At 36.3% G+C, this 14,339-nt stretch overlaps 2 protein-coding genes across 2 annotated transcripts; both read right to left on the minus strand.

The window, feature by feature from the left end:
• Positions 1-243: 243 nt before the first annotated feature.
• On the minus strand, positions 244-2,313 carry LOC132067900 (uncharacterized). Its single transcript, XM_059461300.1, has one exon. It carries the CDS (start codon positions 2,196-2,198, stop codon positions 297-299), a length of 1,902 nt encoding a protein of 633 aa, XP_059317283.1. The 5' UTR covers positions 2,199-2,313; the 3' UTR covers positions 244-296.
• An 8,614-nt stretch (positions 2,314-10,927) lies between these two features.
• On the minus strand, positions 10,928-12,004 carry LOC132066239 (uncharacterized). Its single transcript, XM_059459589.1, has one exon. The coding sequence runs from the start codon at positions 12,002-12,004 to the stop codon at positions 10,928-10,930; it is 1,077 nt and encodes a 358-aa protein (XP_059315572.1).
• Positions 12,005-14,339: the final 2,335 nt, after the last annotated feature.

Here is a 14,339-nt window from a genome sequence, read left to right on the forward strand (position 1 = left end):
AAATTTGGGTTGAGATCGTGACAGTTAAGAAATTTTAGGTTTGAATTCAACAAAAACACGAATTTTATGTCCATGTCCCGTATTGGTGTTTTTAGCCGGTGGTATAATTAAAAAAATACTATCATTAAAAAAATACAACACAGTACGATTTTTATTCAATATTCAACAACAGGAAAAAGAGAAAAACCATTTGACTCACACATCTCTTCAATAAATACTACTACTAGTACCACACGTTTAATCTTTCTAAGGAAGACAAACCAAATTTTATACGATTCATAGAGTCATTAAACAAATTACACAATAGCATGATCATTCTTCTCTTCATTCAAGGGCAGGGAAACGTACTCGCTTCCAGTTTCCAAGGGCAAATTTTCATCGTTCAAGTCCTTGCAATACATATACAACACCGTGTTTGCCATAAGATACTGATTCATCAGCACATATCCGAACACTATAGTGAGCGCGGTCTGCAGTATGGCCTTGAAGCTCCTCCACTGGTTACCCTTTGCTGCACCCAAAATGACTAAAAACACGGCACCACCAACTACCATTGCTACAATCACAAGCCCGTAATACATATGTATCCCAAAAGCTATCCATCTCTTCCCCTTCACCAAATTTGCACTTCTCCTCAGTGTTTCGTAACCCCATTTTGATTCAATCACTGCTATCGCATAAGCTAATGACCAGTTTACCTGTAGCCAAACCAGAACTGGTATGAGCACTATCAACGTGGGAATAACCAAGAACAACAAGTGATTCAAGTCGTATTTGAGTTCAATTAGTCGGAGAACTTGAAGAATTTGGACTAACAAAACAAAGACTAGGGAGAAAAGGAGAGTGATTGAAATGAAGATGGTTTGCGATACGATAAAGGTGGAAAGAAGGGGGGAGAAGGAATTTCTAATAGATTTAATAGATGAAACAAGGTTGATAGGTCTATCATGGTATGCTTGAACCGTGCTATATATAGTTGTGGCTACGGCACAGAGGAAAAACAGGACCAAAAACAGAATGTACACTATGAGTACAATAATTTCGAATTTGGAAGGTAAAAAACTTGTGAAATTATTATCGGGATGAAAGAGGGCTAGGTGGAAACAAGGATATACAACTAGAGTGAAAAAGATAGGTAAGAGAAAGAGGATTGAAATTGCATGAAAATGGCCAAAATTAGCTTTGAATATATTCCTCGTTGATGCAATTATGTCTCTCCATACGCTACGATTTTCTGAGGGAGCAGACATTATTATGGCATGATCATTCTTCTCTTCATCCAAGGGCAGGGAAACATACTCGCTTCCAGTTTCCAAGGGCAAATTTTCATCGTTCAAGTCCTTGCAATACATATACAACACCGTGTTTGCCATAAGATACTGATTCATCCGCACATATCCGAACACTATAGCGAGCACAGTCTGCAGGATCACCCCGAAGCTCCTCCACTGGTTACCCTTCGCTGCACCCAAACTGACTAAAAACACGGCACCACCAACCACCGTTACTACAATCACAAGCCCGTAATACATATGTATCCAAAAAGCTACCCATCTCTTCCCCTTCACCAAATTTGCACTTCTCCTCAGTGTTTCGTAACCCCATTTTGATTCAATCACTGCTATGGCATAAGCTAATGACCAGTTTACCTGTAGCCAAATCAGAACTGGTACGAGCACTATCAACGTGGGAATAACAAAAAACAAGTGATTCGAGTTGTATTTGAGTTCAATTAGTCTGAGAGATTCAAGAATTCGGACTATGAAAACAAAGACTAGGGAGAAAAGGAGAGTGATTGAAATGAAGATGGTTTGCGATACGATAAAGGTGGAAAGAAGGGGGAAGAAGGAATTTCTAATAGATTTAATAGACGAAACAAAGTTGATAGGTCTATCATGGTATGCTTGAACCGTGCTATATATAGTTGTGGCTACGGCACAGAGGAAAAACAGGACCAAAAACAGAATGTACACTATGAGTACAATAATTTCGAATTTGGAAAGTGAAAAACTTGTGAAAACATTATCGGGATGAAAGAGGGCAAGGTGGAAACAAGGATATACAACTAGAGTGAAAAAGATAGGTAAGAGAAAGAGGATTGAAATTGCATGAAAATGGCCAAAATTAGCTTCGGATATGTTCCTCGTTGATATAATTATGTCTCTCCATAGGCTACGATTTTCTGTTGGAGCAGACATTATAGTATGATCGTTGTGAAATGGAAAAATTCATATTTTATAAGGTTCTGAAGTCATGCCTTTTAATTTCTTCTTTGACTAGCTATGAGCTCAAGAAACATTCAATCAAATAATTTTCAACACGCTTAATAATAATAACGAGTAATTATTTTCAACAGTGGCGTTGGAAGTTGCTTCTTTTCACTAAAAGTCTGATAGTAACTTTTTGTCCCGATCTTAAAACCGAAGTTCCAATGTAATCTTTTTAAATTTAACTTATCTTGAAAAATAATTATTAATATTTAGAAAATCTAGAAAGAATTATGTAGTGTGTTTCCCTATGATCATGGTGGGCGACCAACTTGCCCAATTCGACTTCTTTCACGGGATACCTGCTACACCTTTCACCAACACAAGTATCATATAACTTTGTTTATCAAGACTTAGATAAGAAATAATATTTTTTATTTCAATTTCACCCTTATTACTCGAATCAATGCCCTTGAAAGAATAAAAAAAAAAAGAGAAATCAAAGAATAACTCTTATAAAGATGCTTTCTTGAAGGGTTGGCAAGAGGTTTATGAAGTGACAAGTAAATCAGACATGAGGGATCGTGTCTAGTAGGTAATTAGTTTCATTTATTATTTTCAGTTACATGTACTTCTTTTTTATGCCACATGATACTATATTTTTTCTATTGTTAGTTTGTAGTAGTTAAACTTACTTGGTTCGCCTTAATTTATGTGAAGGTATTACTATTTGGGGAGTCAAACGATCTTTTCTTTGATTCTAATTCTCTCAAACCGTTTTTTTAAATATTTTCAATCATTAACTATGTTGACTTGTAGTACATTTCGTAGTTTTCAAATATATAAATTTTATTTTTTAAAACATTTGAAAAATTTGTACAGATGTCATAGTCAAAATTAAGTATTTTGACCCTCGTACTCCGAGAAACTGCTATTAATAATTTTGCATATATAAGACATATGAGGGCTTAAAGAAAGAATATTCTTATTTATGTCAATATTAAATTTTCTCCTCTTAAAGTCATGAAAGTGAATAGATATGTCAAGTCATGTACCATATTTTTTCATAGTGCATGTTGCCTTCGACAGATAGTAGACCTCAAAGAAGATTCAAAGAAATTACATAGGAAGCTGAAGAAGACACGAAGAAGTTCACCTCCAATTTGTATCCTTTTTATCTCGTGTAATCTTTTCTAATAGAGGTACAACTCAACCAATTGCAAATTTTGTTGTTGTTATTGTGGTTAGGGCAGCAAGGAACTCCAATTTACATAGTTGATTCGGATGCGTTATCAATTTTCATCTTAATTAAGTACCATATTGAGGAAACTATTAATAGAGTACTAAAGAATTCACAGATGTATTTTTCTCATCGCGTAGCTAGAGAATTTGAATATTACTACATTCTTCCATTCCTTGGGAAAAATGACCTAATGGTTTGTTGTCGTCATGAAGGTGAAATAGAATGGGGGAAATTGTGGTTATCAAAAATTAATATCCTTTGTTGAAATTTAGGGAAGAAATTATTAGAGCTCATATCTTGAAAGCAGGTCATGGTTAGTGATGTGAGGTGTATTTATACACTTTTCCGCCATCTTTTACCCATACTTATACTGTATTTTAGAGCTTAAATGCATTAAATACACCTAACATCTATTAACTATGTGATATGGGACTAATTTGTGCTTTATTGTGAAATCTAGGTGGTTTAAGTTGAAAATGCTACAGTGTGAAGATGAAGAGATTTGGAGCAAAATTTAAGAAGAGGAAAAAGAAAAGAAGGTCACGTTGAAGTCTTTTGGGTACAACAAGGACCAATGAAGGGTAATCCGAGCAATTCGTCGATTCGAGGCGGTGCGGGTTGGGACGAGCGAGCGGAAGGAGGTTGCAACACTTGAAGGCAAAATACGACCACCGAAGGGTCTCATGCATTGGCCGTGTGTCGCACACCCGCCGCACAAAATATCCCTTTCGATTCTCGGTTGTTATGCATCGTGGCGCGCGGAGCACAGCGGATGCACAGACATAGTCATGCGATGGCCATGCAACGCATGACCAAAGCACAAGAGGCTTCAGTTCTCCTAAGTTGATCGGGATTGGGCCCACTTATCTCATATTTTCCCTAGCTTATAAATAGCCGTTTTTACATTAGAATAGTCGACTTTTGACCTAGAGAGAGTAGGAGCAGCAGGGAGGAGCGGAGATTATTGGGTTTTATCTTTTCTTCTCCTTATTACTAGTTTATATATTTTCTTTGAATGATTTGTTGCTTTTCCTCCATGTCTATGTGGAGCTAAACTTCTCGTTCTAGGGTTGTGGTAAACCATGATTATTGATGTTTGGTGATTATTTCTTATCTTAATATGAGTTGTTGAGTTTGATTGCTTCTTTAATTACGTTCACAATTGCTTGATTGTTTGGCCAACAGTTAGGCTCTATCGACTATCTAATATTCATGCTTGGGAAAGATGTTGTTACATTAGAGAAGGATTAAAGAGGGTGTGATCAGATTATCCCTACAGTTGGGCTAGGATTTGTGGCTAGGATAGGAATATACTTAGTCGCTGCATTCAATTAAATACCATAAACAAATTGTGTCCTCAACAGGTCAATCCCATAAGAATATAGGCGACGAATTATTTTGAATCGCCGAGTAGTGGTTCGGGAGAATATCGCGAGAGTTAATAATCCGGTAAATTAGCAATCGTCGACGATTCGGATTAAAGGGAAATAGTTCAAAAACTCAACAGGATTGATGAACCAACCGCAACCCTGGAACATTAGTCTCATTGATAATATAAAAACCCGCTCTTTCTTTGTTGAAGTTCACTATTTGTCTCTTTTATCTTCAATTAGTTTATAATCACAATCTTCGAATTTCATCTCTTGTATAGATAATTTGGATAGTTTAATTTAGTTGACGGTTAATCATAACTCCCTTAGGGTTCGACATCCGATTTCTAAAATCACTATATTACTTGTACGACAACGTACACTTGCGTGTGCGTTTGGACGCAACAAGTTTTTGGCGCCGTTGACAGGGAGTTAGAAATTAACTCGTTATCTAGATTATACTTTTCTTTTTGTCTATTCAAGTTTTTATTTTTTTTTATTTAATAGTTTGGATATCTTTCTTGATATGGCATCTTGGAATAAAAATTGGTCGAATATTGGTCGTGCCTATTTTGGTGATTCTTGTCTGATTTGTGGAGGACCCCACCTGTGAAAACACTGTCATAATATTTTCGAGAATGGGTTGTGCGCACCTACCCAATCCTTTGAGTGGAATGTTTGTAGTATATGTGGTGGTCAAGATGGCCATTGGAATGGTTGTCCTAACTCTTATTCCCCATCCCCGAGCCCCTATTATGATTCTCTTGTTGTTTGTGATGTTAACAGGAGTAATGAAGTGGAGGATGCAGAGAGTCTTGCTCGGGTTACAGATATGATGAAAAAAATAGTGGAGCAAGACACATTCATAAGAGAGCAAAACGCAGAACTAGAGAAGGCCATGGAGAGGATTCGTGCCAAACTCACGAGATGCGGCCGAGTCCGAAACTTGTAACTGCAGTTACTGTGCTTAGCCAATACCCAAGACGAACCTCAAACAAGAAGAGAGCGAGTTCCTACAAGAGATAACTTCGAAGAAGCAAAGATAGTGAGCCAATCTTGGCTAACGGAACAAGCTCAACAAATGAAATTTCATGGGTTTCTCCGCGATGGACTCACAAACATGGCGACACAATTGATAGAAGGTAGAACAGAACTCAGACAAGAGATAGACAAATTTGACTCAGATATCCATGACCAATGCATGCTAATGAATAAAAAGGTTGAGATGTCTGACGCCCAACCACCAGTTATTGTGGATACTAGCCTACTTGTGGAGCAGGAAGAGGAATTCCAACCATTCGATCAGAATATTGTTGATGATGCCAATGTTGAGGGGGTGCATATGAGTGAGGATGTCAAAAATAAGGCAGTTTCGGAATTGGGGCGTGTTGGTCCTCATTCTAAACATTTTTCTACATTATGTTTGGTTGGTGACATGGCAATCGAGCCCTCCAAGTTTTTGGAGAAGTGTATAAATAAGGAGCAAGACCCTTATATCCTAAAATTTGCCACACCAAAAGGGCAAAACGACATTCCTCACTTAAGGGCCAAGAAGTGCAAGATGCGACACCTATTGCTTGGTTCCTTTATTTTCACACCACCGCCCCGAGCGGAGCGAAAAATTTGATGCAAAATTAGGGCGCAATTCATATCCTCAAGGCGGAGGGCAAAGTGGTGAAGTTGATTCACGTCATGCCACGACGTTAACTAAGGCGCTTATTGGGAGGCAATTCATGTGTAATAATTATAGTTTTTTATTTTTATAGTGTCACGTTTTGTTTTGTTTTGTTTTTGTTTTGCAGATTAGGGGAAATCTGAGTACCCGAAGTTGAAAGCTGAGGAGCATGTTTGAGCTTAAGTGTGGGGTCGTGCCGACCCTTAATGATGAGAGCATATTGCTAGCTAGGTCCTAGAGGGCCCCGGGGAGTATTTCTTGCTTTTGCATGATTTTAAGTGTGGGGTGGGAAATACGTCTCTGGTAAGGTTGAGGATGATGATTTAATATGCCTTAGGATTTTGTTTTTATTTTTATTATTATTAGTTTTGAGTCTTAGTGTTGAAAAAAAAAATTGAAAAATTCGAAAAAGATTTTTTTCTTTGATTTTCTTTAGTAACTTCTTAAGTCCCTCATCAGTGGCATTCATCATCCGCCCCCTTGGGTTTTCTTATGGCCTCGGTTCTTTCCCGAGGGGGGACCTTTGAATCGGGTAATTTTTTATTTTTTTAGGATTAAATTTTTTTAGGAGAAGGTGGAGATGAGAGCCCTTGAAACCAATTGAATGCTAGGTGCTCGGGATTAGGTACACTATTGACAACATGAGCAATTCTTGAACTTTTGAAAGTAAAATTGTGCTTAAAAATAATAGCTTGTTTCGGAACACCTAAGCTCTTCTACTTGACTCTTGTATTAAATTTTTGGCCTAATAATGCTTGCATTGAATTCGTGTCCTGGTTTGCTAAGTAGAAGGTCAATGTGGATCCATCTTGAACCATGAGTGTGCCATGTGTGGTGAGTGTTCTTGTATATACTCCATGTATCGTATTGATGTCTAGAACTTGCCCGGTATGTCTACAAAGTGAAACTAGGTGTGTTAAGCTAGGAGAGGATATAGGCATTTCTTTGTTAGCCATAATTTTTGACCATCTATTTGCCTACCCATATGTGATATCCTTCGTTAACCCCTTTGAGCCTTTTGCCTATTTTCTTTGGTAGCCACATCTTTAGCCATTCCCTTTGTTGTTATAACTTGTAATATTTGATCCCGAACTCCTAAAGCACTTTAGAAATTTAGAGCTTGAAAGTAAATGGGGAGGTTGATACAAAGGGAAGTTAAGGTGGAAACTTAAAAAAAAAAAAAAAAAAAAAAACAAACAAACAAACAAAACAAAAAAAAAAAAAGGTGGAGGGTGCACTTGGTGAATATAGTTAGTGTGTGTTGTTAGTACGGGTGAAAGAAAAAAATAAACAAAAAAAAAAATGCTCCTTGCTAATGGCGTACGGAAAAAAATAAAGAGAGTGCTTAATGTTAAAGGGTGCATAAGGTGAAGTGAAAAAGAATGGTTGAAATATTGATGAAACAAGAGGAAGTGCATAAAGGATTGATAATGTATATGTCTTAAAGTGCTTAGGGAGGTTAGTCACTATTTACCCAAATAATTTCTACCCGTCCCTTAGCCGACATTACAACCATAAAAGTCCTATTTGATCCTATGCTTAATGTACTTTTATTAATAGAGTATGACATTAAGGGCAAGCCTATGGTATGTCGTATGAGCATGTGAATTTTCTTGTGAGAGTGAGCGTAATTCTTTCTATTCATTACCCTTGTTGTGTGTTCATTGAAAAAAAATTTGGGCAACTCTCTTTGAAGTGAGGGCACATAATTGGTAAGAGATTGGTGACTTGTTTGATTCCTTAATTAGGCGGCAGGACCGTTTTTGCCTATATTCATATGAGCGAGTCAGTTTTAGAGGTTAGGATGTTTTGACGAAGTTGTTGGCATGTGTGCAATTCGTGTTGTGCTTGAGATATTTTCTCGTAAATGTTTAAATTGTCATAGTGACCTTGTTCTGATACAGACCTGTTCAATTTGGTAGCATGTTGAGAATCGAAAGTGAAGTTGGGTGTGTTTAGTGTTGTTCGAGGACGAACAAAGGTTTAAGTGTGGGGTGGTGATGTTAGGTGTATTTATACACTTTTCCGCCATCTTTTACCCATACTTATACTGTATTTTAGAGCTTAAATGCATTAAATTCACCTAACATCTATTAACTATGTGATATGGGACTAATTTGTGCTTTATTGTGAAATCTAGGTGGTTTAAGTTGAAAATGCTACAGTGTGAAGATGAAGAGATTTGGAGCAAAATTGAAGAAGAGGAAAAAGAAAAGAAGGTCACGTTGAAGTCTTTTGGGTACAACAAGGACCAATGAAGGGTAATCCGAGCAATTCTGGCTGATTCTGAGGCAGTGCGGGTTGGACGAGTGAGCGGAAGGAGGTTGCAACACTTGAAGGCAAAATACGACCACTGAAGGGTCTCATGCATTGGCTGTGTCCGCACACCCGCCGCACAAAATACCCTCGATTCTCGTGCGGAGCATAGCGGATGCGCGATCGCACAAGAGAGGCGCGTTCTCCTAAGTTGATCGGGATTGGGCCCACTTATCTCATATTTTCCCTAGCTTATAAATAGGGCTGGGCACAAATTACCAAATCCCGAATTACCGAACCGAACCGATTATTTCGGTAATTCGGTATTTAATAATTCGGTATTCGGGAGTAAAAATTTAAAATTATGGTATTCGGGATTGGGTTCGGTAAGAGCTATTAGTACCGTTTGGTATTCGGTATTTCCCGAATACCGAATTATTTAGTAATACTACGGGGTTTCTTCATCTTTTTTCCTCCTATTCCCCGCTCTTCTTCACTTCTTTTTTCCCTTTGTAGTCCCAAAACTGTACTTCTTCAATTTAAATATGAAAGAGATGGACATTTAGAATTATATTCATTTGCTTTTTCCGGAGCTATGAACCATAAATATTTCTCTCTATTCTTTTCTTTTTCAGATTATTTTTTTTTGCTTTCTAAAAAAATTATATCTAGCACACATAATGTTTAGCTGCCCAAATTTTTTGCAATTTCAATAGTTTGTCAACTAATTTCAAATACGCAATATGTGAAAGATGGGTTTGCATTCATGGCCTCTGAAGTAAATGATAATATCTTATTATTAATATTTGCTTTCTTGAATGGTAAATCCCGAATACGACCGAATTTACCGAACCGAATCAAACTTTTTCGGTTCGGTATTTGGTATCTACTTTCAATTACCGAAAACCGAATTACCGAATCCGAACTTTGAAAATACCGAACCGGATCCCCAATGCCCACCTCTACTTATAAATAGCCGTTTTTACATTAGAATAGTCGACTTTTGACCTAGAGAGAGTAGGAGCCGCCGTGGAGGGCGGAGATTATTGGGTTTTATCTTTTCTTCTCCTTATTACTAGTTTATATATTTTCTTTGAATGATTTGTTGCTTTTCCGCCATGTCTATGTGGAGCTAAACTTCTCGTTCTAGGGTTGTGGTAAACCATGATTATTGATGTTTGGTGATTACTTCTTATCTTAATATGAGTTGTTGAGTTTGATTGCTTCTTTAATTCTGTTCATAATTGCTTGATTGTTTGGCCAACAGTTAGGTTCTATCGACTACCTAATATACATGCTTGGGAAAGGATGTTGTTAGATTAGAGAAGGATTAAAGAGGGCGTGATCTGATTATCCCTAAAGTTGGGCTAGGATTTGTGGCTAGGATAGGAATATACCTAGGCGCCGCGTTCAATTAAATACCATAAACGAATTGCGTTCTTAACAAGTCAATTCCATAGGAATATAGGCGGCGAACTGTTTTGAATAGGCGAGTAGTAGTTCGGGAGAATACTACGAGAGTTAATAATCCGGTAAATTAGCAATCGTCGACGATTCGGATTAAAGGGAAATAGTTCAAAAACTCAACAGGATTGGTGAACCAACCGCAATCCTGGAACATTCGTCTCATTGATAATATAAAAACCCGCTCTTTCTTTGTTGAAGTTCACTATTTGTCTCTTTTATCTTCAATTAGTTTATAATCACAATCTTCGAATTTCATCTCTTGTATAGATAATTTGGATAGTTTAATTTAGTTGACGGTTAATCATAACTCCCTGAGGGTTCGACATCCGATTTCTAAAATCACTATATTACTTGTACAACCACGTACACTTGCGTGTGCGTTTGGACGCAACAGTTAGATGTCTAATTTTCTGGACAGTAATCATGATAGTATTTTGTACCTGAATACTCACTAGCTCTTTCAAAGTAAGAGGCAAAAAGTTTGTAACGCGTTGCTATATGTAAAGTACTATGTATATGTAAAAAGAAACATATACATGTAGAATCAAGGGGTTTCAACTGAATTCCGTTCGTCGGAAAATACAATGTATAAATAAGGTCAAAATGAATATCTTTCATTATATCTAAACAGTTAGAATCTTTTTGACATGATAGAAGATTCAAATGCTCTTTTGGCTCCATTATTGGGTGTGGACTTTTACGGAATGTATCATACCATATTAAGAGATACGTATTCATTGCCAAATTCGTCTTCAATCTCAAAGGGCAATTTTTCATCATTCAAGTCCTTGCAATACATATACAACACCGCGTTCCCCATGAGATACTGATTCATCACCACATATCCCACCACTGAACTCTCCAACATCTGCAACGACAAAAACGTCCATTGCTCACCCTTTGCTGTACCCATGGTGACTAAATAACTACCACCCACCGTTCCCACCACCACAAGCCCGTAAAACAACATCACCGATAAAGCTACCGATCTCATCCCCTTTACTAAATGTGCACTTCTTCTCAGTGTTTCGATACCCCATTTGGATTCAACCACTGCTACCACATAAGCTAATGACCAGTTTACCTGTAGCCATATCAGAACTGGTACGAGCACAATTAACGCGAAAATACCAAAAAATAAGAAGTGATTCAGGTCATATTTGAGTTCAAGTAGTCCAAGAGTTTGAAGAGTTTGGGATAACAGCACCAAAACTAGCGCGAAAAGGAGAGTGATCGAAATGAAAATGGTTTGCGATACGATAAAGGTAGAGAGAAGAGGGAAGAAGGAACTTCTGATAGATTTAATAGACGAAACAAGGTTGATACGTCTACCATAGGATGCATGAACCGTGCTATATGTAATTGTAGCTACGGCACAAAGGAAAAACAGGAACACAAAGAAAGTAAACATTAGGAGTAAGAATATTTCGAAATTGGAAACGAAAAAGTGGGAAAGTTGAGGTTGAGTGAAAATGGTGAAATCGTAGTCAGGATGAAAGACGGCAAGGCGGAAATAAGGATATGTGACGAGAGTGAAAAAGATAGGCAAGCCGAAGAGGATTGAAAGGACACGAAAATGGCCAGAATTAGCTCCTTTTATGTGGCCAGTTGATTGAAGGATCTCTAGCCGTAGGCTACGATTTTCTGTAGAAGCAGACATTGGAGGTGAATGATGACGAGCAAAGATCAAGAAGAAGATGATTGTTGTGAAATGGAAAATGAAGGAAACAATATGAGATATACCACCTTTTACTTTTGGTGCATCTTTTGTAGTAGTAGTTCTCATTAGCATGTCAACAACTCAGAAGTGGAGCCTTTTGTTTGACTATTTGCTTAAAGAACATTCAAATAAATAATTTTCAACAGGGGAATTGGAAGTTTTTTCATTTGACCAGGTCGTGATACTAATGTTTGATCACCACGGAAGAAGGATGTAATGGGATGATTGAGACCACCAATTTGAGGGACAAAAATTAAAGGCCACCCCAAAATAAGAGCATTCCTGTGAATTGCCCGCCCTATATCCAAACTTGAATTGTACTAGTTTGGGAGCAACAAACTAATTAAAAGTTAAATTTAACTAATATCCACTAATGCTGCAAAAAAGATTTACACCATCATCATGTATATTTATTGTAGCAGGTAATGTTTTTTAAGATGATCACATATCTCACTTTTATGAGAGATAATATGTAAATACCTTTTGGTGACCTAATAATGTAAAAATCTATTCAAAATGAAAAAATATGTTACACCATAAGTTATACAAGTTAGACTTTAATGAATTTTCCGTGCATATATAATCCATAGAGTTAAAAGCCAATAATACACTAATTTAGCAATTGAGTTGAGATGTCACGACAGTTAAGAGATTTTAGGTTTGTTGAAGTATAAATTTATGTCAATTTTTTTGTGAATAAAGACGACAACAACAATAATACAAAGGTATTCCGCATTTACATTTCTTCCATCTATTCCTTAAAATCAATCTCTTCTGATCAAAGAATGGTGAAATAGAGATGGAATCTCTCCACTCTTAATCAGAAACTAGTATACTTATCCGCGCTTCGCGCGGTTATACAAAAAAAATTAAATATGGTCAAATATTAATATCATAATTTTTTGCAAAAACAAAATTAATATTAACTAATTCTTTATAAGAAGAGAATCAGCATTTACTAATCAATGATTCTACCATCTTTTCATAATTCTTTTAATTGTTTATATAACTTTTTTAATAGAAAAAAATTGTGAAGAACATGTAAATAACTCGTTTATCTTTTTAATATAACATCTAAACAAAGTTCTTCTCACGTACAATCACATAATTGAGATTTGAGGCAATCTGCTCTTTCTTCTCTCTTTCATTTTTCTTTTTTTATATTACTTCATTTTGTCTTTCTTCCCGTTAAATATGGACTTTAAATAGCGGAAGGGGAAAAATAAGTTTTAAGCCAAATTGAGAAGGAAAAAGCAACAAAAAAAAAAAAGTGAAAAAGAAAAATATTTATCTTGGCCAGAAAAGAGGTGCCAAGTCACCTAGATCGTTACCAGAATTAAGGATCGATAAATAAATATATGAAATAAGGAGCAATCCTATAATGGAACTTAAAATCACTCATCTTTTCTAGTATTAAAAAGGAAATGATCATAAACAGTATATATTTGGGATAATTATACAATAATCATATATTATGATTATAATTAAAAAAGATTCATTGTGCGTTGAGACAATAAAACTAATGTTTGAAATAAAATCACACAAATCCCATCAAGTAGGTACTAATTCATACAGTAATGTCATTAACAAAAATTAAAAAGCAAAAAAGAAAAAGAGTAAAAACATAAATAAAGATTTTGGCCACATTACCTCCTAAAACATATTACATAGATAAGAAGAGGATGGTATTGGTCTGGACCGCAAGGTTGCTTTCGGCGTTATTAGCAGGGGCGGAGCCAAAGATACGACTTGCGGGTTCAGCCCAACTCAGTAACTTTGGTTCAAATCCTGTAGTTGTCTTGAAAAGTTTATTGAATAGGTATAAATTGTTACTTTAGAACCCAGTAACTTAAACGAATTAGCATCCCGAACCCACAAGCTTCAAATTGTGGCTCCGCCTCTGATCATTAGTTAAGTTTCCCCATAAATAGGCACTTGTTATTTTCCTCCTTCGTAATTTCCTTTGGTCTGTGCAACCAGATAAGATCTGCTAATTGGCTTATGAAAAACCTCTTTGATTTTCTTCTTCTAACCTTTCTCATTTTCTTTATCCTTATCAACGTTCCAAAACTGGTAAAGCTAATAATATAACATAGAAAGTGTCCGTTAGAGTGCTGCTGCAGTTATCAAAATGGAATATAGTTTATAGACAATGAAAAAGAGTTTCTGTCACTTTGCTGGCACTTAATTTGCCTAAATCTACATTAATACATATTAAGAAATATTAATTATAGGGAAGGTAATGACCAAAATATTTAGAAATATTTGGAGTTAATTCGTTTTTAGAAATATTTGGAGGCAATCTCTTTACTTATAGCTCTCCAATGAAAATGAAAGGATTGGAAACTGAAACACTTCATGCATACCCTTTAATGTCTTCCATTTTAATTGAGCAATAAAT

Source organism: Lycium ferocissimum, chromosome 8, assembly GCF_029784015.1.
Source record: "Lycium ferocissimum isolate CSIRO_LF1 chromosome 8, AGI_CSIRO_Lferr_CH_V1, whole genome shotgun sequence".
Lineage (NCBI taxonomy): Eukaryota > Viridiplantae > Streptophyta > Magnoliopsida > Solanales > Solanaceae > Lycium > Lycium ferocissimum.

What these genes read in the sequence shown, in the direction of transcription:
- LOC132067900 (XM_059461300.1), bottom strand. Translation starts at nt 2,198, where the DNA reads ATGTCTGCTCCAACAGAAAATCGTAGCCTATGGAGAGACATAATTATA.
- LOC132066239 (XM_059459589.1), bottom strand. Translation starts at nt 12,004, where the DNA reads ATGAGAACTACTACTACAAAAGATGCACCAAAAGTAAAAGGTGGTATA.